The following is a 23425-nucleotide window of genomic DNA, read 5'->3' on the forward strand; positions in this document are numbered from 1 at the left end:
GGAAGGATGAAGTAAGAGATGATACGCAGTGAAAGTCTAACCTTGAGCAGTGCTTGGCTAAACCTCCCAATGACGTTGAGGTACATCTTGTGGGTTTTAAGGTCTCTCTGCTGGGTGTCTTGGTCCTCACACTCCACTATTACATACCTGAGGGAGCACACACAGATTTAGTACACACATTCGTTTATATACGCACGCACGCACGCGCACGCGCACACGCACACACACACACACACTAATTGATCCTCACCAGTACAGGTAGTTGGCCAGTGTTGAGTTCTTACAGGCACGGGAGATGAGGAAGGTACACAGGTCCTGCTGTAGAAACACAGAACAAACATTACTACCTCTCTCTTCAGACAAACTTCTGTCCTTTCCCTTCTCCTGGACACTTTTTACCTCGGGATTCTCACTGTCCGCCCCTTCCTTTCCATTCGGGACAGGTGGGGGCACTGCTGGAGCAGTCAAGATCTGGGAACTGGAGACATACAGACAGTTCATGTTACACTGTTAGAACACAGTTAAATAGCACAGCAGACAAATCTCTAGGGGCCAGGAGTTTTTTTTCTTGTCCAACACCGGCCAACTACCTGACCAGAATAAACTCAGGGCCCTAGGCTATAAATTAGGGCCAGAGTTTTCCCTGATTCGGTCACAACTTTCAACCCTCCACCTCGACCCCCCTCTAACCTGTCTAGGTCCCCCAGGGTGGAGCTCTCTGCCAGGCCCTGGCTGTCCCGCTTGCCTCCTGGCTCCAGCCCACACTGGATGTCGTTGAAGTTCTCATATTTCAGAGCCTGGACCAGCTGGAGAAGGTACATCAGCAGGTCCTGGAGCACAGGGAGAGCGATACGTAGATGTGTGTGTGTGTGTGTATGTATGTATGTAGTACATGTACACACACACACTCAAAAGTTTGGGGTCACATAGAAATGTCTTTGTTTTTGAAAGAAAAGCAAAAAAATGTGTCCATTAAAATAACATCAAATTAAGCAGACATTGTTAATGTTGTAAATGACTATTGTAGCTGGAAACAGCTGATTTTCAATGGAATATCTACATAGGCCCATTATCAGCAACCATCACTCCTGTGTTCCAATGGCACATTGTGTTAACTAATCCAAGTTTATCATTTTATGTTAGCACAGCTGAAAACTGTTGTTCTGATTAAAGAACCAATAAAACTGGCCTTCTTTAGACTAGTTGAGTATCTGGAGCATCAGCATTTGTGGGTTCGATTACAGGCTCAAAATGACCAGAAACAAAGAACTTTCTTCTGAAACTTGTCAGTCTATTCTTGTTCTGAGAAATGAAGGCTATTCCATACGAGAAATTGCCAAAAAACTGAAGATCTCGTACAGCGCTGTGTACTACTCCCTTCACAGAACAGCGCAAACTGGCCCTAACCAGAATAGAAAGAGGAGTGGGAGGCCCCGGTGCACAACTGAGCAAGAGGACAAGTACATTAGAGTGTCTAGTTTGAGAAACAGACGCCTCACAAGTCCTCAAATGGCAGCTTCATTAAATAGTACCCGCAAAACACAATGTCTCAACGTCAGCAGTGAAGGGGTGACTCCGGGATTCTTGCTTTCTAGGCAGAGTTGCAAAGAAAAAGCCATATCTCAGACTGGCCAATAAAAAGAAAAGATTAAGATGGGTAAAAGAACACAGACACTGGACAGAGGAACTCTGCCTAGAAGACCAGCATCCCGGAGTCGCCTCTTCACTGTTGACGTTGAGACTTGTGTTTTGCGGGTACTATTTAATGAAGTTGCCAGTTGAGGACTTGTGAGGCGTCTGTTTCTCAAACTAGACACTAACGTACTTGTCCTCTTGCTCAGTTGTGCACCGGGGCCTCCCACTCCTCTTTCTATTCTGGTTAGAGCCAGTTTGCGCTGTTCTGTGAAGGGAGTAGTACACAGCGCTGTACGAGATCTTCAGTTTTTTGGCAATTTCTCGTATGGAATAGCCTTCATTTCTCAGAACAAGAATAGACTGACGAGTTTCAGAAGAAAGTTGGTTTCTGGTCATTTTGAGCCTGTAATCCAACCCACAAATGCTGATGCTCCAGACACTCAACTAGTCTAAAGGCCAGTTTTATTGCTTCTTTAATCACAACAGTTTTCAGCTGTGCTAACATAATTGCAAAAGGGTTTTCTAATGATCAATTAGCCTTTTAAAATGATAAACTTGGATTAGCTAACAACGTGCCATTGGAACACAGGAGTGATGGTTGCTTATAATAGGCCTCTGTACGCTATGGAGATATTCCATTAAAAATCAGCCGTTTCCATCTACAATAGTCATTTACAATATTAACAATGTCTAAACTGTTTTTCTGATCAATTTGATGTTATTTTAAAAACGGACAAAAAAAAGTGCTTTTCTTTAAAAAATAAGGACATTTCTAGGTGACCCCTAACTTTTGAACGGTAGTGTACACGGCTCTGCTGTGTCACTCCCCCTCCCCCCACTCACACACAACCCAACACACCCCCTCTCTTCACTACTCCCTCCACCTACCTCGTCGTCGGCCTGCTGCAGCCTGGTCACAGCGTAGCGTCGCACGGTGGGGTTGGTGAACTGGGAGGAGAGCAGCTCTAGGGAGTCCTCTACATCCATGGGCCTCCACTTCCCGAGCAGCTCCAGAGCCTGCTTAGCCTCCCCGGGCAGCGCCCAGTTCACACACTTTAGGAACTTGGTCAGTGCCTGGAGGGGAGAGGGAAGAGGAGGGGCTCTTAGGGAATTAGCTTAGACAAGTGTGTCAACACTCATGGAGTGTATTTGAGTGTTGTTGTGGTGAACATAGGGCTCTGGGGTTTTCCTGACCCCATGACTTAACCAAGAAAAACTCAGGGCCCCAGTTATACTGGGACAATGCTAATCTAGGATTCTTCCCTGGTCAGGTTACGAGGTCAGGAACTCTATGGGCCCTAGATGCTGTCCAACTTTGTTTCCATTTTGTAGGGAAATGTATTCTGCTATAAACATGCACATACTGTGTGTCTACATACTTTAAATCACAAATAAATGGACTAAGGGACAACCATAAAAGGACTTCAAACTTAGCAGGATACACACCTTCTCCTGAGTGGTGAGGTAGTAACGGAACTTCCACACCAGGTCCTGTTCCTCTGAGCTCAGCTGCTTGGTCGGAGGGTAATTCACTATGACCTGTAGAGAGAGAGAGAGAGAGAGCGCGAGAGAGAGCGAGAGAGAGACACACACACACACGACTGAGTCTACTGCTAAAATCCCACACAGACACACATACAGTTGTGGTTGACTAATGGTACTAACGTTGAGCTGATCTCGTGTGGCAGCGTTGGGCTTCAGGTCGTGGTCCGACGGGCCACTCCGAAGGCTACGGGCCAATTTATGGTGCTTGCTCTCCACAAGGTTCTCCTATGGCAGGGGCAGAGGGACATTATAAATGATTAATACATTAAACTCAATACATATATGTCAATATTGATATGTTGAAAATAAAACAAATCTCCATTCTAACCCTGTGTGTGTGTGTGTGTGTGTGTGTGTGTGTGTGTGTGTGTGTGTGTGTGTGTGTGTGTGTGTCTCTTACCATGCACATCTGAGGGTCAGGGACTTTAACGATGTCAGCGCTGGTGAGCACCGGTGAGGCGTCATCTCCATCCTGGAGGGGGAGGAGTTAGTCAGTAAGCCAATCAGCTACCACATCACCACGGCAATCAACCCCTTTCAGAATTATGACAACAGCTCAATGTCACAACCATGTATGTTTGTGTATATATATATATACATATATACCTACCTTCTCATAATAGACAATACTGTACTCTGGCTTTTCTCCAGTTTTGACACGAGGAAACTCCACCATAAGATACATGAAGTTGGAGCTACGCTTCTCACTCTGTGGGAACACACAAACATAAGAGACTGACTTTAGATAAAAGAGGTCTCGGCAGAAATGAGTGATGGCCTTTACATATAAAGTACGTAATGTTATGTGTCACACATAAAGCATCTGTGATGAGGCTATTCAAATCAAACTTTATTTGTCACATGCTCCGAATACAACAAGTGTAGACATTACCGTGAAATGCTTACTTACAAGCCCCTAACCAACAGTGCAGTTCAAGAAGAGTTAAGAAAATATTTACCAAATAGACTAAAGTAAAAAATAATAATAAAAAGTAACACAATAAGAATAACAAGGCTATATACAGGGGTACAGGTTAGTTGAGGTAATTTGTACATGTAGGTTGGGGTGAAGTGACTATGCATAGATAATAAACGGTGAGTAGCAGCAGAGTACAAAAGGGGGGGGGGGTCAATGTAAATAGTCCGGGGGGCGATTTTATTAATTGTTCAGCAGTCTTATGGCTTGGGGGTAGAAGCTGTTGAGGAGCCTTTTGGTCCTAGACTTGGTGCTCTGGTACCGCTTGCCGTGCGGTAGCAGAGAAAACAGTCTATGACTTGGGTAACTGGAGTCTCTGACAATTTTATGGGCTTTCCCTGACACCGGCAATTATATAGGTCCTGGATGGAAGGCAGCTTGGCCCCAGTGATGTACTGGGCCGTATGCACTACCCTCTGTAGCGCCTTACGATCAGATGCCGAGCAGTTGCCATATCAGGCGGTGATGCAACCGGTCAGGATGCTCTCGATGGTGCAGCTGTAGAAACTTTTGAGGATCTGGGGACCCATGACAAATCCTTTCAGTCTCCTGAGGGGGAAATGATTTTGTCGTGCCCGCTTCACAACTGTCTTGGTATGTATGGACCATGATAGTTCAATGTTAATGGGGGCCAGTTCGGCCCGCCTTTTCCTGTAGGCCACGATCAGCTCCTTTGTCTTGCTCACATTGCGAGAGAGGTTGTTGTCCTGGCACCACACTGCCAGTTCTCTGACCTCCTCCCTATAGGCCGTCTCATCGTTGTCGGTGATCAAGCTTACCACCGTTGTGTCGTCAGCAAACTTAACGATGGTGTTGGAGTCGTATTTGGCCACGCAGTCGTGGGTGAACAGGGAGTACAGGAGGGGACTAAGTACGCACCCCTGAGGGGCCCCAGTGTTAAGGATCAGCGTGGTAGACATGTTATTGCCTACTCTTACCACCTGGGGGCGGCCCGTCAGGAATTCCAGGATCCAGTTGCAGAGGGAGGTGTTTAGTCCCAGAGTCTTTAGCTTAGTGATGAGATTCGTGGGTACTATGGTGTTGAATGCTGAGCTGTAGTCAATGAACAGCATTCTCACATAGGTGTTCCTTTTGTCCAGGTGGGAAAGGGCAGTGTGGAGTGCGATTGAGATTAGCGTCATCTGTGGATCTGTTGAGGCGCTATGCGAATTGGAGTGGGTCTAGGGTGTCCGGGAGGATGCTGTTGATGTGAGCCATGACCAGCCTTTCAAAGCACTTCATGGCTACTGAAGTGAGTGCTACGGGGCGGTAATCATTTAGGCAGGTTACCTTCACTTCTTTGGGCACAGGGACTACGGTGGTCTGCTTGAAGCATGTAGGTATTACAGACTCCGTCAGGGAGAGGTTGAAAATGTCAGTGAAGACACTTGACAGATGGTCCGCGCATGCTTTGAGTACACCTCTTGGTAATCTGTCTGGCCCAGCGGCTTTGTGAATGTTGACCTGTTTAAAGGTTTTGTTCACATCGGCTACCAAGAGCGTTATCACACAGTCATGCAGAACAGCTGGTGCTCTCGTGCATGCTTCAGTGTTGCTTGCCTCGAAGCAAGCATAAAAGGCATTTAGCTCACATCACTGGGAAGCTCGTGTCTGGGTTTCCCTTTGTAGTCCGTAATAGTTTTCAAGTCCTGCCACATCCGACGAGCGTCAGAGCCGGTGTAGTAGGATTCAATCTTAATTCTGTATTGACGCTTTGCTTGTTTGATGGTTTGTCTGAGGGCATAGCGGGATTTCTTATAAGCGTCCGGATTAGTCTCCCGCTCCTTGAAAGCGGCAGCTCTAGCCTTTAGCTCGATGCAGATGTTGCCTGTAATCCATGGCATCCGGTTGGGATATGTACGTACGTTCAGGTGATTGTAAGTGTGTATGGTTTACAGTATAAGGAGTCAACGATTTTAAAACTGATCCCAGATCCTCTACTAACTCACCTCATTGATCATCTCTATCTCTCTGAAGGTCAGGCGGTCCAACCAGTCTACCTTCACCATGTGACCCTGCCGGTGGGCCTTGGTCAGCTAGAAGGAGAGAAAGAAAGAGGGATGGATGGAGGGAGGGAAGGGAGGGAAAGAATGAAGAGGAGAGATTGAGAGGTTAGGAATAAAGGATACAATAGAGGTGGAGCAGAGATGTGCAGAAAGCTAGCTCGGCCAATCAGAGCGCAGCTTGGTGCCAGTGGCCAATCCAGTGCAACGGAAGCACCGAACACACACTCAGCAGCCAATCCGCTCAGTCACTGTGGGTGACAGGGGCACACAAGCACAACATTCACCAGGGCTATTAGAGCTCACTCTGAACTTGGTACAGACAGTTTCCAGTATTTTACAGCCAGTCAACACACCCATGGGGCACCATTAATTCCTTTTATTTTGACTTCAGCTTGATAAAATGGTCAGTGGGTCTAATTCTTAGTAAATTACTACAAAATGAAAACCAACACATCAAAGGCTAATGACACATTAGTGCAAGATTTAAATCGGGGTTTCCAAGGGGTGCATGTTTGGGTTTCTGCCCTAGCACTACACAGCTGATTCAAATAATCAACTAATCATCAAGCTTTGATCATTTGAATAAGTTGTGTAGTGTTACGGCAAAATCCAAAGCATGCACCTCTTGGGGTCCCGAGCACCGAGGTTTAGGAAACCCTGAATGTAAGTATATGCATTATACCAAGGTGGTGCTTCTGAGTTGTTTCTCTTGTAAAATGGCAGGGGTGTTTGAAGCACCATATTCCTAACAAACATTAACAAGCCACACACACACACACACACACACACAAATTCAGCAAGGAGTAGCTATAGGGCCTAATATGTGCACCAACAAAGAAATAGACACAAACACACACTGGCCTACACACACAGGCCTACACACACATCCAGCATTCCGACCCCCTCTCCCCTCCTTCCAACCCCTAGTACTCACATCACTGAGAAACTCCAGGTCAGGGGCCTGGAATAGACAGTGATTTAGACTGGTCCTTTCACAGGAGTACATCACACACTCTCTCCGCCGTCAAACACACAAACCCAAACGCCAAACTCCAGGGGACCCCGGACCCCGTGCTTACCTTGGCCAGTCGCCCCATCTGGTCCTCTGCCAGACTGCTGCTGGTCCTCCCTGGGGTGCTGGTGGGCTCCCCTCCGTCCCCCTCCACCCCCGGCCACACCTTCAGGTCATGCATGCCCTGCCGGAACATCCTGAGAGAGAAGAGGAGATGGAGAGGGGACGGGACATGGCATCAGTCAATGTTCTGGTTGGCTTTCGGAGTTGTCGCCCACCCCAATAATAGCCACATACTTCTTCATATACAGTCAGCTAGGGTTGGGGTCAATTCCAGTCAATTCAGAAAGTATAACGAAATTCCAATTCTCTTCCATAGTACAGTAATATACAGTATATGGGCATATAGTTGCTGAGATGGACTTGGACTCACCCATATTTGCCGAAGAGGGTGACGGTGGTTCCCCCCACAGGGGTGGCTCGGCCCGGTCCGTACACATCCCACACAGTAAGGGCCACCTGGGCACTCTGGGGCAGGTCTGGGTACTTCACTGGCAGCTTCAGCCACTCATTCCAGCTGGGGAAGGGGGAAGAGGAAGGGGGGGAGAGAGAGCGAGAGAGAGGTGATAGGGAGGAGAGACAGGGAGAGAGAGAGAGAGAAAGTTTACAGAACAGTTTACAAGGACTATATTATTTTGTATATATTATAGTGAGATGGGACTACAATGTGAGATACAAAGACCAACCAGGTCAAAGAGTTGATTACGGTTGCGTTCCAAATGGCACCCTATTCCCTATATTGTGCACCAACCTGGTCAAAAGTAGTGCACCATGTAGGGAATAGGATTTGGGACACACCCTGGGTGTCACTCACTTCCAGCGTGTACTGAAGGCCTTGTAGGAGGTGCGCACGGGGAGCGCCAGGGGCTTGCCCTCTGCGAACACCTGACAGGTAACATAGAGGTCTGAGCAGTTCTCCTGGTAGAGGCCAGAGAACCGCAACATTGGATCCTGCAGCAGGGCCTTGTAGCTCTTCTGCTCCCGCTTGCCCTCCAAACTGCCTCTGTAGGGGGGGGTACAGGGGGGAGATCATGTGTGACAGACAGAGGGAAGTAGTTTGACACCACCACCATCACTTGTCATCCTTCCCTTTCAGAAGCAGTATTCTTAGCCACTCTGCTCAGACAAAGTTCTAAAATATAGACAAAAGAGTGTAGATCAACACTCTGGAGGTCCACAGATCTATGATCACCTGCAAGTGTGTTGACATTTGGCTAAATTAGATGTATTGCCACTAGGCTAAATGACAGGGCATATCCCGGGAACATATCTTTGTACATTCTGCTGTGTTGAGACAACGTTAACAGTCCCCTGACAAAACGCATCACCCTATTATTCCAGTGTGTAACGGCCTAACGGGAAGCGCTACACTGCACGGTTTGTTGGGAATTATGAACGTTATTTACAGGCCACCACAGCGGAGCCCGTTGCTCGTTAAGTGACGTCACGAGAGGAGCCGTGATACTGGTTGAGTCATGGTGTTGCCATGCTCGCTAAGGTAAATAGAAGACAAACAACTAACGTCAGCTAGGTAGCTAGTAATGTAACGAGATACTTTTGGGACAAGTGTTGCAATCATTTTTCATGCAAGTAAAGTGGTATTAGACAACATTAGAGACTCGAGGTGCATTGTAATTGATGTCAACATGCTATCATTTAACAGTACGCAGTTATAGACATAAGTAGGCTAGCTAGGTCACTGAGGTATAATACGACCTAGGTAGCCAGCTATAGTTACACTGACTGATATTGTTTATTGTTGGCATCAATCAATCACATGTATTTATAAAGCCTTTTTTACAGCAGATGTCAACGTTCTTCTGAGACCCAGCCTAAAACCTAAAAGAGCATGCAAAACATTTAAGGAGCGAGCTAGATAGTTAACTTGTTACTTGTACAGTATGGCCCATAAGTAGCCCAAGGTAACAAAATACTTACATTTTTAGTTGAACATTAATGTCCAAGTCACAACTGTAGACATAGTTAAACTTGTCTGTATCCATCTTATTTACCACATACAAGTAAAAAGCTAGCGAACGTTACTCATAAATTCGCAGAGGCAAATTGGATTGTAGCTAGCAAGCCTTTCCTGACCGTGGGCTAGCTTGGAAGGCCCGAGTGCAAAAACCCCCTTGGTAGCGCACAAACAATAGTTTCTCTAGTTGGCTTGCAAAAATGCTGAAATACAGTCAGTTTACAAACCATCAGTCCGATCGAAATGTGAACTTTTACCGCTTCGATTCACGATAATGACATTATAGCGACACATTTATTTTTGGACTTGATTGTTTTTTTGTGAGCACAACAGTCTGAAGCTGATATCAGGAAAACTTAATCAATCTCTAAGTCACTGTCAATGAGCGGGTGTGTTGCCAATCGTTGTTTTCAAATGTTGATTTAGCTGGTCTGATAGTTCACTTACTTCCTGGATGGGATCATTGGAGGCGGGGTTTACCATGTAATCTTAAAGGGATAGTCAACAGAAGTACATGTATTTAATTCTTTTTTTATTTTTTATTTTACCTTTATTTAACAAGGCAAGTCAGTTAAGAACAAATTCTTATTTTCAATGACGGCCTAGGATGTTTGGGATTTGAGTTCCATTATAGATTTGCAACACATCTATTTGCAAATGAAATGTTTTACTTTGAATTGTGTACACGTAACCCTGTTCGTTGGTTTTCGGGTTGGATCACATGCCATCATAGGCACTACTAGCACAGTGCTTAAATTGAACTGCATCCCTTGCTCTCCACATCTCCATGGGGCAGTCTTGTGGGGTTATTGTCTTGTGTTGGGGTGATGGGCAGGTTTAAGAGCGTTGGGCCAGTAACCGAAAGGTCGCTGGTTCAAATCCCTGAGCCGACTAGGTGAAAAATCTGTTGATGTACCCTTGAGCAAGGCACCTAACCCTAATTGCTCCTGTAAGTTACTCTGCATAAGAGTCTGCTAAATGACTAAAATGTATGTTTGAGTCAGCTCAGTCTCTCTTCCTGTGTCTACACAATGTCAAAGCCTAGAAAAGGAGGGTTTGTTTGGGACATGTGATTTTGGCCAGGTGGAGTTGTTCTTTCCGAGGTAGCAAGTTAACGCTCCCTGAGCCAGAACAAAACATTAGCTCATCTCCTTACACTTTTGCTGTCAATCTGCAGACAGACAGAGATCATAGGGAAAAACCTGTGATGAGGAAACATGTTTTTCACAATGGACCCCGCGGGCCTCACAATTTGTGTTTTACGCCCGTGTTCCCTCCTACCCCCACAGAAGTCTGGCGGGTGTTGATAGGTCTCCCTCGTCAGCAAGGGGTGCTGCTGACAGCAGGGCCCTGACGTGCTCTGGTCCTGTATTGGTGTGACTCAGTTTGTGCGTATGACAAAGTTGCCCCTGTCTCTCCAGCTCCACAGCTTGACTTGTCACAGTCTGAGGAGGAACATGTCTCGACTCTGGAACCTTGTCACCTCAGTACCCTGTGCACATTATGTGCGAGTCCCAAATGGCACCCTATTCCCTATATAGTGCACTACGTTTGAGCAGGGCCTATATGGCTCTGCCTGGTCAAAAGTACAGCACTAAATATTCTCCCCTCCCAGAACCTAAGGGTCCTATACAATGAGATGATGACAGATGCTGATGGATTCCCACCCTTTGATTGACGTCATTTGAAGAGGTGCTGAGTAGGAAAACCCTCTTAAAACAAAGGAATTTGTGTCACCCATTAGTGTCTTCATGGATGAGCAGTTCATTGGTGACATGAGAGTGAGAGAATCTCCATCCTTTTCCATTTGACATTCCAGAGACCAGGCTGTCACACTAAAATCATGACACATTTCATCCTAAATTGAAGACTGGGTGAATAAAAGCCTACAAATGCATATCTGCCACCTGCCTGCAGCAACCATAGCAGCAGCCAGTGTAAAGGTAAAATAGTCTAATCATGTCCTTTATGAGCTTCCTCCTCCCGAACATCCAGCGTCTCTGTCTCTGCTCCTCTGGGGGGGGGGGGGGGGTGTGACTGCTGCTGGACAGGGCCCGCATGAGGTCACAGATTGGAGACACGGCTGCACGCCATGACATTGTACACATGAGCTCATCCAAATGAGGTAGACTGGGGTCAGTGGAGGCAGTAGGCCGCTGACTTCATCTGCAGTACGCATCTGTGTTTGCACGTAAGAACGTCTTAGTAACCACATAGTAACACATCTGGTAGTAAAAGGTAACACAGCTAGTCACTCACTGGTACTTTTTTCCTCAGGTGGAATCCTTAGTAAGATAGTAATGAAGATATTTCACTTCAATTCCAATAGGGAAATCTTATGTGAATGAATACAGAAAGAGTTCGGATTTTAATCAATGGAGTTAAATCATGTTAGCCATTTATTCCTCTCTCTGTTACTGGTTCTCCACAGGCCTCCCCTTCCTCTCTATCTCTCTCTCCCTCTCCTCTTTCTCACTTCCCTCCTTCCTCTCACCTCTCTCTTAGCTTCCAAGTCTTAGTCATTTTAGGATGTGTCAGTGTTTCTATCATTTTAGAGGTCATGCCCACTGGAGCGAAGAGGTGCTGATCTCCAGATTGCCAAGGCGGTGCCAAGACACAGACTTTTCCTCATGCCCCCCCAAACCCAACCCTGTGACACCCCACATGCCCCACACCCCTGTGTCGACCCTGGTCGGTCCTCGTGATGGAGCTAACTAACCCCACCTCCACCCTGTACGCTGCGGTCGTAAAGATGTTGGGGTATAAATCGAGGTGGAAGAGATGAATCAGAAAACTCTGAGAACTAGAATCTAGAACTATAAAACGAGAACTCGAACATGAAGAACATGGTGATGATGGACTCCATTGTTGGGAGAAACTGGCCACTGACCTTCCTGGCTGGGACACTGCTCTGGACCAGCTGCCTTGCGGCTCCTATGCAGTGCCACTTCAACTCCAAAGGTAAGCAAAGCCATGCTCTGGGATAGGGTGTTTAGCGTTAATCTGAAGGCATTGGGCCTGTTGAATGAATTTCAAGTTCAGAGTAGATTCTTATTACCCAGTGATTCAGGGTATAATTCAGGTTTGTTCTTCTTAAATGAAAGTCCATCGTCAACACTTCCAAGCCCAGGAAGACTGCTTTTGGTACTAAATTACTTGTTTATGTTAAAGTTGTGATTTATAAATTGAAGTTGCAGTTTTGTGGATAAAGGAAGCTTGGTTTATGTATGATTGGGGTAACACCTTTGGTGGGGTCTCTCTCTACCCTAGCGCTGTGTGTGTACGAGGGGAGACACTACTCTCTGGGGGAGTCCTGGATGGAGGACGGCTGTCTGCAGTGTACCTGTCTGCACCCTGTCGGCGTCGGCTGCTGCGAGACGTGAGTACACTACGCACCTGTGATCAATGTGCCTTTCTGGGTTGTTGTATTTAGATTTGCAGCGGTGGGAATAGGAACGTGATTGCCATGGTTGGGAGAAGCTTGCAATGCAATACAGCCATGAAATTTGTGTCCAGGCGCAGAGGTCCTTGTAAGGGAATTTAGCTTTTTATTCTCTAAATATCTGATAATTATGTTTTTTTGATTTGAAAATAAATGCAAGGAATTATATTCCCCTGGCTCTGAAATGCTTAGAGCTGTTCTACATTATCTATGTGGCGTTGTTGCGTCAAGATATTCATATTGTCATCATCATGCTTTCAGAGAAAGCATATATGTAAAGCAAGCCATTGAAAATGTTTAGACTACAAGCTCAACAACCCCTCTCTCTCTCTCTCTCTCCGTACAGGGTGCATCACCCGGTGGACTTCCCAGGGTGGTGCGAGGTTCGGGTGGACACTCTGACCTGTAAGATGACCCTCGTTCAGAGCGCTGACCCCCGCCTGCCCTGCAGACCCGGGAATGGACACTACCAAGACCCCAGCCATGGCTCACTGGAACACTACTTGCAGCTAGCGGAGTAGACAGGGGCGGAATCACAGTCGGACAGTGGAGGCTGGTGGAGGGAGAAATCGAAGAACGGGCTCATTTAATTCCAGCCATTACAAGGAGCCTGTTCTCCGATTTAAAGTGGCACCATCCTCCACTGAAGTCGGACGATCACCTCCCTCCACCCGTCTGTCTGTGTACTTCAAACGCTCCATTCTCACATGTTGCAGACCCGTAATTTGTTAACATTTGAACCTCATGAATATTACAATATACTGTACCATAAGCAGAAAAGTATACTCAGTTGGAATGCAGAGGTGAGCCCACATAATGTAATCCCACATTTATGGCACCCTGTAATGCTCTACTGTAAATATCAACTCTTATAGTAATATATAACAATTCTTGTCGTATTTGTTCTGTATTGCAGTTATATTCAGTTATCCTCTAAATAAAATTCTCATTCAGTGAAACATTTGTTGATTTGCGTGTTAAAAGCAGTCTCTTCACGGCAAACTCGAAACCCACTTTTTAATTCATGATTCACATCGTTGGACAGTCTTTCGTTCACAACTATAGAGCACAAAGCTCTTGAATATGACATACAAAAAAATGGAGTGACAAATCAATGGACTGTATTTTTGGGGGTTTTGAATGAAGGGATAAAAAATATATAGAAATGTAAATGACCCCACAGACAGACGGTAGCATTTTACATTGGTCGTCATTGTCATCTTTAAGCTATATATAAAAAATATATATATATTTTTAAAAAGTGAGGGCAATCCCCAAAACATAGGACATACTGCAAAATATGTTAAAACACCAATAAATTGATACCTGCTTTACATCACCATTCGTGCAAATATAACCCTCCACTCCTCACGCTCAAACGTTGATGCTGTTGGTCCCTGTGAATTGGGAGACGTAGGACGTCAGGGCGGGATTGGTGGGGAGCACTTTGATTGGCAGGTTCCAACTGAACGTATCCACGTCAACATGCTCCGCCCCCGTCCACACAGTGAACCTCTGATTGGTTCTGCAGCACGGTGGGCGGTTCCATGGGCTCTCGGGACGTGACAATCTCAAAGTGCAGACGCCATCGCAGGGTCACTGTGTACAAGTTGAACATGTTATAGTTAGTATAGGTTGTTATAGAAGTGTCTGAAGTATAGTTACGCTGTACAGGCAGAAGGACTCAGAGGGTTGAGGAGCTACTCCTATGGACGGATTCCCATACAGATTTAACCTAGTCTTTATTGAAAGTCCTTCTTAGACCAAGACTAGGCTTAATCTGTGTCTGGGAAACCATCTTATTGTGATGGCACTGTGACTCCCAGAACATGAGCAGCATCCTCAGTCATCTGTAAGAACAATGGTCCTTCTAGTCAAGTGCTCAAACCCTCTATGCTAAGCCAGCTAATAAACAAAAAGCAGACAGACTCTAGCAGGGCAGGCTACTCACTAATAATAAACCAAGGACGGAGACGAGAGTGGAGGGCTGTGTCCCAAATGGCATCCTTTTCCCTATACAGTGCTGTGAAGAAGTATTTGCACCTTTCTGATTTTCTCTATTTTTACGTATTTTTTCGACACTTGTCATGATGTTGGCTTGATGGGGGAGGTTTATGACCCCCATAAATACCTTTCCCCTTTTTCCTCTCTCTACTCTACCGATGTGACTATTGAAAATCCCTTTGTTAACATTGAGAGAGAGTCTGGTGACATCAAAAGATGGGGAACGGAACCATATTTGGGTAATCCAACCAGTTGAAAATATGCGTTGGGACTTAATGAATATGATGTCAGATCAGTTGGCGTCTGAGACATGATTACTGATGACAGGAGGACATAAACTGTATCTTGGAAAATCTACACATTCTAGTTATCAGATTCACCTGGGATTGTTGTGCAATTTAAATGTTTAAATATGAAACTATTTGTGAAAAGATGAAATGTAAGTTTTAGCTTCTTAAATAAGAGAACGATAACCTGTTCCAAGGACGTGAGGACTTACCATCCCCACGTTGAAAGGACAAAGACCCCCTACAGAACTAAGCCAACCTCAGCAAGAACCTAACGAAATTGGCATCGAATTTCAATGCGAAGGTGACGACATACATGCCGGAAGGATGAATTTAGACTATACCAGCCAGAATATAGCATGAGCTTAAAAGTATGGCAACTTGGTATGAACTTTGAACTCTTATTCACTCCAGAAGTGACACCTCCTAGCCGTTGAGTTAGCAGCAGTTGCTGTAAACGTGGGCTAGGAAAGGATGGACGACGTATCCATTCTACCATGCTCCAGTTCACCACTAGACAGTCTTCAGAGATCCATGCTGGACAACCCGGCCTCCCATCTACAACCAACCGATCGAAGCGCAGCTCAGAGTAAATATTTATTGCATTTTCCTTTTCCAAATGGGCGGTTATTAAGAATGCATAAGATTCTGTATTTACGATAGAGTAGCTGCCTACGGCCCGATAGACATAGCTTCTCCCTTTGTTCCTCAGTCTTCCATTCAAACCCAACCCCCTTTCCTTTGTGTAACCAGCCGTCATGTCGGCTCTGTCCACCCGGGACGTTTTCTTTATGACATAATTTTATTCAATGTATGATCCATTCTGTGTAATTATTTAGGTAATAAGTAAATAAACCAAATTTTGTATTGCTGATTCAACTTGTTAGCCAGGGTTCGTGAAGATAACCAATAATTTATAACTTTCAGATGAGACTGAATAAGGCGAGGATTAAATATTGACTGCTACTGATGTAAAAGATTACTAGGTCTTTAAGAGTTTATTCGGAAGATAACAGCTCTATAAACATTCTTTCGTGCTACCCCGACTTTCTAGTTAATTATTTACCTGATTATCTTAAATCAGGTCATATTAATTACAGAGAAATTATTTTATAGAATAGCATGTCATTTCATTTAATCCAGCATAGCCAAAGACACAACACACTGAATGTTTGTGTATCTTCAACCAAAACCTAATATTAGATAAAAGGAATCGGATTGAACAAATCACATTTTGATAATTATTTAATTTACTTTATAAAACCAAGTTATGCAACACCCAATACCCCTGGGTGAAAAAGTAATTGTCCCCTTAAACAACAACTGATTAGGAGAGGGTGTCACGACTTCCTCCGAAGTCGGTCCCTCTCCTTGTTCGGGCAACGTTCAGCGGTCGACATCACCGGTCTTCTAGCCATCGCCGATCCACCTTTCATTTTCCATTGGTTTTGTCTTGTCTTCCCACACACCTGGTTTCAATCCCATCAATTACATGTTGTGTATTTAACCCTCTATTCCCCACATGTCCTTGTCCGGTATTGTTTGTTTGTAAGTGCTTGTGCACGTTATGTTCTGGTGTGCGTTGGGTTATGTACCTAATTCTTATTGTTCTGTAATCCGGTCAGGGGCGGAAATCCCGGGGGCGACGGGGGGGACACGACCCCCCCATCCTGGGAAAAATATGATTTGTCCCCCCCAATATATCACTGAAACATAACTATGTAATTTAAATAATATTAATAATACGCAATGAAAGCAATTGTGCTGATTATAGACACTTAATAGCGCGTTTTTAAGTTTCAAAAGATTGCGACCCCTTTGCCTCACAATGGTTTGATCCACTGCCAGTTCCTTAGCTTGCTCCGTAACTGCCGTGAGGTTCATCCAGTCAATCGCGCGCACACACACACACACTAGCTGAATATGCAGAGCTAGCGCTCAAATATTAACTATTAAGCTAGCTAGTACCTATTCCATTTATGTGGCGTCGTCAAATATGGAATCAGCATGCAGATGATGTAAGTTAGTGCTTCAAAGTCCCTGTGATAAGGTTAGCGATAAACTGAAGTCCAAACTGAACAGAACTACACTCTCATCTACCATTGTCTTAAATATATTTAATGGTCTCGTTGCAAAAGCTAAATTGTCGCAAGGGAACTTTTATTTATTTAATTTCACCTTTATTTAACCCGGGTAGCAAAGATTATAGCAAACACCACTGAAACGGAATTGGTGCTCGCTAGCTTTGCAAATTCAGCTATTGTTGGAAGCCAGCCAATATGAAACAAACTATTAAAATTACAAAAGGTTGCAGCATATGTTGTGTAAATGGTGAACTCATACAGCTGTCAACTCTTGTCATTTTAATCCGTTTCACATTTGCTAGCTACCTTTTAGATCGAAGCCCATATAGAATGATTGAAGGTGATAGAAGCCCATCTCCTACTCTAAATAACCTACACACTGTGTGTGTGTAGCCAGCCAGCCAGCCAGGTAGAAAAATGGCAGAAAAATAAAAGACGGACATCAGAGTATTTTTCAATACACCAAAACGCATAGTAAGAACCCTAGTAGCCTAATATCTCAAAGACTAGTTGATAAAATGTTCATAAGAAAGAAATTAAATTCTAATGGAAATGTTTCACAATGATGTCATTAGGCAGAGCAGGCAACAGATGGCACACAGAGAGCAGAGTTGGGGACAGATATGCAGGGACAGACTGGCAGAGACAGGGAGTCTCAGGTAAGTTTGTTGAGTCTTTGTTTGGCAACATTACGAAAGGTTCTCAATTTTTTTGACTTGTAAAATAGGAACATAATTGGAAAATGCCATGGATACCCCCACTCTCAACTTAAACTGGTGACTGAACTAAGATTTGTTAAAGGCAATGGTATTGCTGTTGTGATTAGTTGTGTAGTTTTGGGTACCGGTAGTTAGGAGTACGGCAAACACCTTATTTCTTTGGTTCCTCAATATACATTTACCATATTACAATGTAGGCTATGTGTTACAGCACTACTTTTGGTGTCCCCCTCAGGAATTGCTCTAGAGAAAATTTCATGTAATTGTCCCCTCCAAAGTGGATATCAGATTTTCGCCCCTGAATCCGGTGGGTTTTTATTATTAAACTGAGCCGTTGGATCCACAGTTTTTGCTCTCCTGCGTCTGACTTCTCTGCCGCCAGTACGCACCCCTTACAGAGAGCGACGCACAATTGGCCCAGCGTCGTTCGGGTTAGGGGAGGGATTTACAAGTAGGCTGTCATTTTAAATAAGAATGTGTTCTTAAACTGACTTGCCTCGTTAAATAAAAATGTTAAAAAAATATATATAAATATTAAATTACACAATAATTGGTTGAGCCGCCTGTAGCTGCAATGACTGCAACCAAACACTTCCTGTACTTTCATCAGTCTCTCACATCACTGTGGAAGAATTTTGTCCCACTCTTCCATGCAGAACTGCTTTAACTCAGCAACATGAGTTTAAGCATGAACTGCTAATTTCAGGTGCTGCCACATCTCCTCAATCGAGTTTAGGTCTGGACTTTGACAAGGCCATTCAAAAACATTTACATTTGTTTCTTTTCAGCATTTCTGACTTGCTTGTGTTTTGGATAATTTTCTTGCTGCATGACCCAGCTGTGCTTCAGCTCACGGACAGATGGCCTGACATTCTCCTGTAGAATTATCTAATACAGAGCAGAATTCATGGTTCCTTCAATGATGGAAAGCCATCCAGGTCCTGAGGCAACAAAGCATCCCCAAACCATCATATTACCACCACCATGCTTGACCGTTGGTATGAGGCTCTTATTGTGGAATGCAGTACATCAGAATGACTGAAAAAACAAAATGTCATGTTTTGGAATGGCCTAGTCAAAGTCTAGACCTAAATCCGATTGAGATGTTGTGGCAGCACCTGAAATTAGCAGTTCATGATCGAAAACCCTCAAATGTTGTTGTTTCCACAGAGATGCGAGAGACTGATCAACAACTACAAGAAGGGTTTGGTTGGAGTCATTGCAGCTGAAAGTGGCACAACCAGTTGAGTGTAAGGGGGCAATTACTTTTTCACACGGGAGAATTGGGTATTACATAACTTTGTTTATAAAATAAATAATTATCAAAATGTTCTGTTATCTGTTCACTCAGGTTCCCTTTATCTAATATTAGGTTTTTGGTGAAGAACTAAAAACATTGTGTCGAAAAAAATTCACAAATATAGAAAATCAGAAAGGGGTCAAATACCTTTTCATGGCACTGTAGAGTGCACAACTTTTGACCAGGGCACATAGGGAAAAGGTTGGCATTTGGAATGCAAACAGTGACTGAGGAGAGATGGGTCTAGGTAAGTAAGGAAGCAAGCAGAGTGGGCTACGTACCAATGTATGTCCTCAACCCGGGGATGACATTAGGGGGACGGTGTGTGTGTGTGTGTGTGTGTGTGTGTGTAGAGAGTTGAGATTGGGTTACGTAACGATGTCTGTGCTGAAGCCGGGGGTAACATTGAGGGGGACAAGGAGGGAGAAGTGGCTGGGGGCCGTGTGGAGGCAGGACTCTAGGTGACGACCATGACCTGTCACACTGACTGGGACGCCGCTGGTACCCCTGCTCGATCTCCTCCTCACTCTGCAGGCTGACAGAATACTGACACACACAGACAGACACTTAATATCTTCATTCAGGCAAAAATATGAGTCAGATATACAGTGCATTCAGAAAGTATTCAGACCCCTTATCTTTCTACACATTTTGTTAAGTTACAGCCTTATTCTAAATTAGATTAAATAAATACAAATATCAGAAATCTACACAGAATACTCAATGACAAAGCGAAAACAGGTTTTTCAAAAATTTTGCAAATGTATTAAAAACAAAAACACAAATACTTCATGTACATAAGTATTCAAATCAAATGTATTTATAAAGCCCTTTTAACATCAGCCGATGTCACAAAGTGCTTATACAGAAACCCAGCCTAAAAGCCCAAACAGCAAGCAATGCAGATGTAGAAGCATGGAAAAACTCCCTAGAAAGGCAGGAACCTAGGAAGAAACCTAGAGAGGAACCAGGCTCCTCTTCTGGCTGTGCCGGGTTGAGATTATAACAGTACATGGCCAAGATGTTGAAATGTTCATAGATGACCAGCAGAGTCAAATAATAATAATCACAGTGGTTGTAGAGGGTGCAACAGGTCAGCACCTCAGGATTAAAGGTCAGTTGGCTTTTCATAGCCGAGCATTCAGAGTTAGACAGCAGGTGCGGTAGAGAGAGACAGTTAAAGAAACAAGTTAGGACGTCCGGTGAACAGGTCAGGGTTCCATAGCCACAGGCAGAACAGTTTAAACTGGAGCAGCAGCACGACCAGGTGGACTGGGAACAGCAAGGAGTCATCAGGCCAGGTAGTCCTGGGGCATGGTCCTAGGGCTCAGGTCTTCCAGGAAGGGCGAGGGAGAGAATTAGCATACTTAAATTCACACAGAACATCAGATAAGACAGGATAAATACTCCAGATATAACAGACTGAACCTAGCCTCCCGACACAAACTATTTCAGCATAAATGCTGGAGGCTGACACCCTTTGCTATGAGATTCAAAATTGAGCTCAGGTGCATCCTGTTTCCATTGATCATCCTTGAGATGTTTCTACAACTTGATTGGAGTCCACCTGGGTAAATTCAATTGATTGGACATGATTTGGAAAGGCACACACCTGTCTATATAAAGTCCCACAGTCGGCAGTGCATGTCAGAGCAAAAACCAAGCCATGAGGTCGAAGGAATTGTCTGTAGAGCTCAGACAGGATTGTGTCAAGGCATAGATCTGGGGAAGGATACCAAAACATTTCTGCAAAATTGAAGGTCCCCAAGAACACAGTGGCCTCCATCATTCTTCAATGGAAGAAGTTTGGAACCACTAAGACTCTTCCTAGAGCTGGCAGCCCGCCAAACTGAGCAATCGGGAGATAGGGGCCTTGGTCAGGGAGGTGACCAATAACCCGATAGTCACTGATCGTCACTATGACAGAGCTCTAGAGTTCCTCTGTGGAAAACCTTCCAGAAGGACAAACATCTCTGCAGCACTCCACAAATCAAGCCTTTATAGTAGAGTGGCCAGACGGAAGCCACTCCTCAGTAAAAGCCCACTTGGAGCAGCCCACTTGGAATTTGCCAAAAGGCACCTAAAGACTTTAATATCATGAGAAACAAGAGTCTCTTGTCTGATGAAACTAAAATTGAACTCTTTGGCCTGAATGCCAAGCCTCACGTCTGGAGGAAACCTGGCACCATCCCTACGGTGAAGCATGGTGGTAGCAGCATCACGCTGTGGGGGTGTTTGTCCTCTTTCTCAGTTGGGCACCGGGGCCTCCCACTCCTCTTTCTATTCTGGTTAGAGCCAGTTTGCGCTGTTCTATGAAGGGAGAAGATCAGAGTGTTGTACGAGATCTTCAGTTTCTTGGCAATTTCTCACATGAAATAGCCTTCATTTCTCAGAACAAGAAGAGACAAGTTTCAGAAGAAAGTTATTTGGTTCTGGCCATTTTGACCCTGTAATCGAACCCACAAATTCTGATGCTCCAGTTACAACTAGTCTAAAGAAGGCCAGTTTTATTGCTTCTTTAAATCAGAACAGTTTTCAGCTGTGCTGACAATTGCAAAAAGGCTGCAATAGTCATTACAACATTAACAATGTCTACACTGTATTTCTGATCAATTTGATATTTTAATGGACAAAAAAAATTGCTTTTCTTTCAAAAACAAGGACATTTCTAAGTGACCCCAAACTTTTGATCGGTAGTGTATGTAAATGTCATATTTCAGTTTTGTATTTTTAATAAATTAGCAAAAATTGCTAAACACAATTTTAGAATAAGGCTGTAACATAAAATGTGGGGAAAGTGAAAGGGTCGTCTCAATACTTTCCGAAGGCACTGTACACTTAGACACACCTGTATACAGGGAATGTCCCCCTCTGAGAAGTTGAAGGTGCCAATAATGTCCTCCCCTAGTCTGTACAGTCTTGAAGATGCAAAACTTTGCCACCTTCCCACGCATGTTAGTGATGTTGAACAGATCTGTGGTGAGGTCAAAGGTCATATGCATGCCAAAGTGCTGCTTAACACACAAACAAGCAAACAGTGGAATAGATTAGAGACCATGGATCAGAGTCTGCAACAACAACAAAACCTCAGTACATAACATAGATGATGTGGAACACAAATAAGATATAACGGAAAAAGGCACACACATACTATAGGGCTCTGGTCAAAAGTAGTGCACTATAAAACAGGAATAGGGTGTCATTTAGGTGACAGACTGGGAGGGCCAGAGACTCACAGGGACAGCGGCGCGAGGTGGAGATCAACATGTCCAGGGCCATCTCCAGGGATCTGCCGTCTCTCCGGCCACCCTCCTCCAGGAAGGGGTTAGAGGGAGTCAAATTGTGTGGGTCGTTTGTAGAAAAGGAATTGTTATGATCTTCCCTATGCTAAGTAGACTAGTTTAACATGTATTGGGCAGTAAGCTAAGGTTTATTCGTCAAATACATAATTGAAAACAATTGCAGCCTACCTGTGTTGATTTCGATCATAGGCATATAGCCTAGGTAGGATATGGCTGGATATCTCGAGGACTCTCGGAAGTTCACATACACTTAGGTTGGAGTCATTAAAACTCATTTTTCAACCACTACACAAATTTCTTGTTAACAAACTATAGTTTTGGCAAGTCGGTTAGGACATCTACTTTGTGCATGACAAGTCATTTTTCCAACAATTGTTTACAGACAGATTATTTCACTGTATCACAATTCCAGTGAGTCAGAAGTTTACATACACTAAGTTGACTGCCTTTAAACAGCTTGGAAAATTCCAGAAAAATATGTCATGGCTTTAGAAGCTTCTGATAGGCTAATTGACATAATTTGAGTCAATTGGAGGTGTACCTGTGGATGTATTTCAAGGCCTACCTTCAAACTCAGTGCCTCTTTGCTTGACATCATGGGAAAATCAAAAGAAATCAGCCAAGACCTCAGAAAAAGAATTGTAGACCTCCACAAGTCTGGTTCATCCTTGGGAGCAGTTTCCAAACGCCTGAAGGTACCACGTTCATCTGTACAAACAATAGTACGCAAGTATAAACACCATGGGACCACGCTGCTGTCATACCGCTCAGGAAGGAGACGCGTTCTGTCTCCTAGGGATGAACGTACTTTGGTGTGAAAAGTGCAAATCAATCCCAGAACAACAGCAAAGGACCGCGTGAAGATGCTGGAGGAAACAGGTACAAAAATATCCATATCCACAGTAAAACGAGTCCTATAGCGACATAACCTGAAAGGCCGCTCAGCAAGGAAGAAGCCACTGCTCCAAAACCGCCATAAAAAGGCCAGACTACGGTTTGCAACTGCACATGGGGACAAAGATTGTAATTTTTGGAGAAATGTCCTCTGGTCTGATGAAACAAAAAGAGAACTGTTTGG

At 44.4% G+C, this 23425-nt stretch overlaps 3 protein-coding genes across 8 annotated transcripts in view; 1 reads left to right on the top strand and 2 right to left on the bottom strand.

Moving 5' to 3' along the window:
- The window catches only part of pik3c3 (phosphatidylinositol 3-kinase, catalytic subunit type 3), a 24581-nt gene extending 14980 nt beyond the window's left edge, over nt 1-9601 (bottom strand). Inside the window, exons 1-15 of one of the 6 annotated variants that reach the window (XM_014207053.3) lie at nt 9173-9600; nt 8049-8237; nt 7608-7751; nt 7242-7371; nt 7097-7123; nt 6106-6192; nt 3791-3889; nt 3581-3652; nt 3301-3405; nt 3082-3174; nt 2524-2709; nt 691-830; nt 400-478; nt 251-315; nt 42-147 (exon numbers count right to left, since the gene is read on the bottom strand). In XM_014207053.3, coding sequence (XP_014062528.1) covers nt 42-147; nt 251-315; nt 400-478; nt 691-830; nt 2524-2709; nt 3082-3174; nt 3301-3405; nt 3581-3652; nt 3791-3889; nt 6106-6192; nt 7097-7123; nt 7242-7371; nt 7608-7751; nt 8049-8237; nt 9173-9237 — 1587 coding nt within the window. In that variant the 5' untranslated portion in view covers nt 9238-9600. Of the gene's footprint in view, nt 1-41; nt 148-250; nt 479-690; nt 831-2523; nt 2710-3081; nt 3175-3300; nt 3406-3580; nt 3653-3790; nt 3890-6105; nt 6411-7096; nt 7124-7241; nt 7372-7607; nt 7752-8048; nt 8238-9172 lie in introns of those variants that run through there. The other 5 variants (XM_014207052.3, XM_014207050.3, XM_014207054.3 and 2 more) reach the window with 5 other exon arrangements.
- Nucleotides 8664-13604, top strand: msmp1 (microseminoprotein, prostate associated 1). The gene is made up of 4 exons (XM_014207055.2): nt 8664-8732; nt 11765-12170; nt 12480-12588; nt 12998-13604. Exons 2-4 carry the CDS (start codon nt 12047-12049, stop codon nt 13170-13172), a joined length of 408 nt encoding a protein of 135 aa, XP_014062530.1. The 5' UTR covers nt 8664-8732; nt 11765-12046; the 3' UTR covers nt 13173-13604.
- A 379-nt stretch (nt 13605-13983) lies between these two features.
- On the bottom strand, nt 13984-22540 carry rgp1 (GP1 homolog, RAB6A GEF complex partner 1). The gene is given in 8 exon segments (XM_088540371.1): nt 13984-14160; nt 14162-14254; nt 19426-19537; nt 19539-19591; nt 21894-21960; nt 21962-22019; nt 22282-22422; nt 22516-22540. Coding segments are annotated over 8 exon segments (684 nt in total). The 3' UTR covers nt 13984-14025.
- Nucleotides 22541-23425: the final 885 nt, after the last annotated feature.

This window comes from Salmo salar, chromosome 07 (assembly GCF_965601325.2).
Source record: "Salmo salar chromosome 07, fSalSal1, whole genome shotgun sequence".
In the NCBI taxonomy this organism is placed as follows: domain Eukaryota; kingdom Metazoa; phylum Chordata; class Actinopteri; order Salmoniformes; family Salmonidae; genus Salmo; species Salmo salar.

Bases quoted from the DNA above. Each gene is read 5' to 3' on its own strand.
- msmp1 (XM_014207055.2), top strand. From the start codon at position 12,047: ATGAAGAACATGGTGATGATGGACTCCATTGTTGGGAGAAACTGGCCA. The intron at 12,171-12,479 runs GTAAGCAAAGCC...TCTCTACCCTAG, and splicing joins GTGCCACTTCAACTCCAAAG to CGCTGTGTGTGTACGAGGGG. The intron at 12,589-12,997 runs GTGAGTACACTA...CTCTCCGTACAG, and splicing joins GGCGTCGGCTGCTGCGAGAC to GGTGCATCACCCGGTGGACT.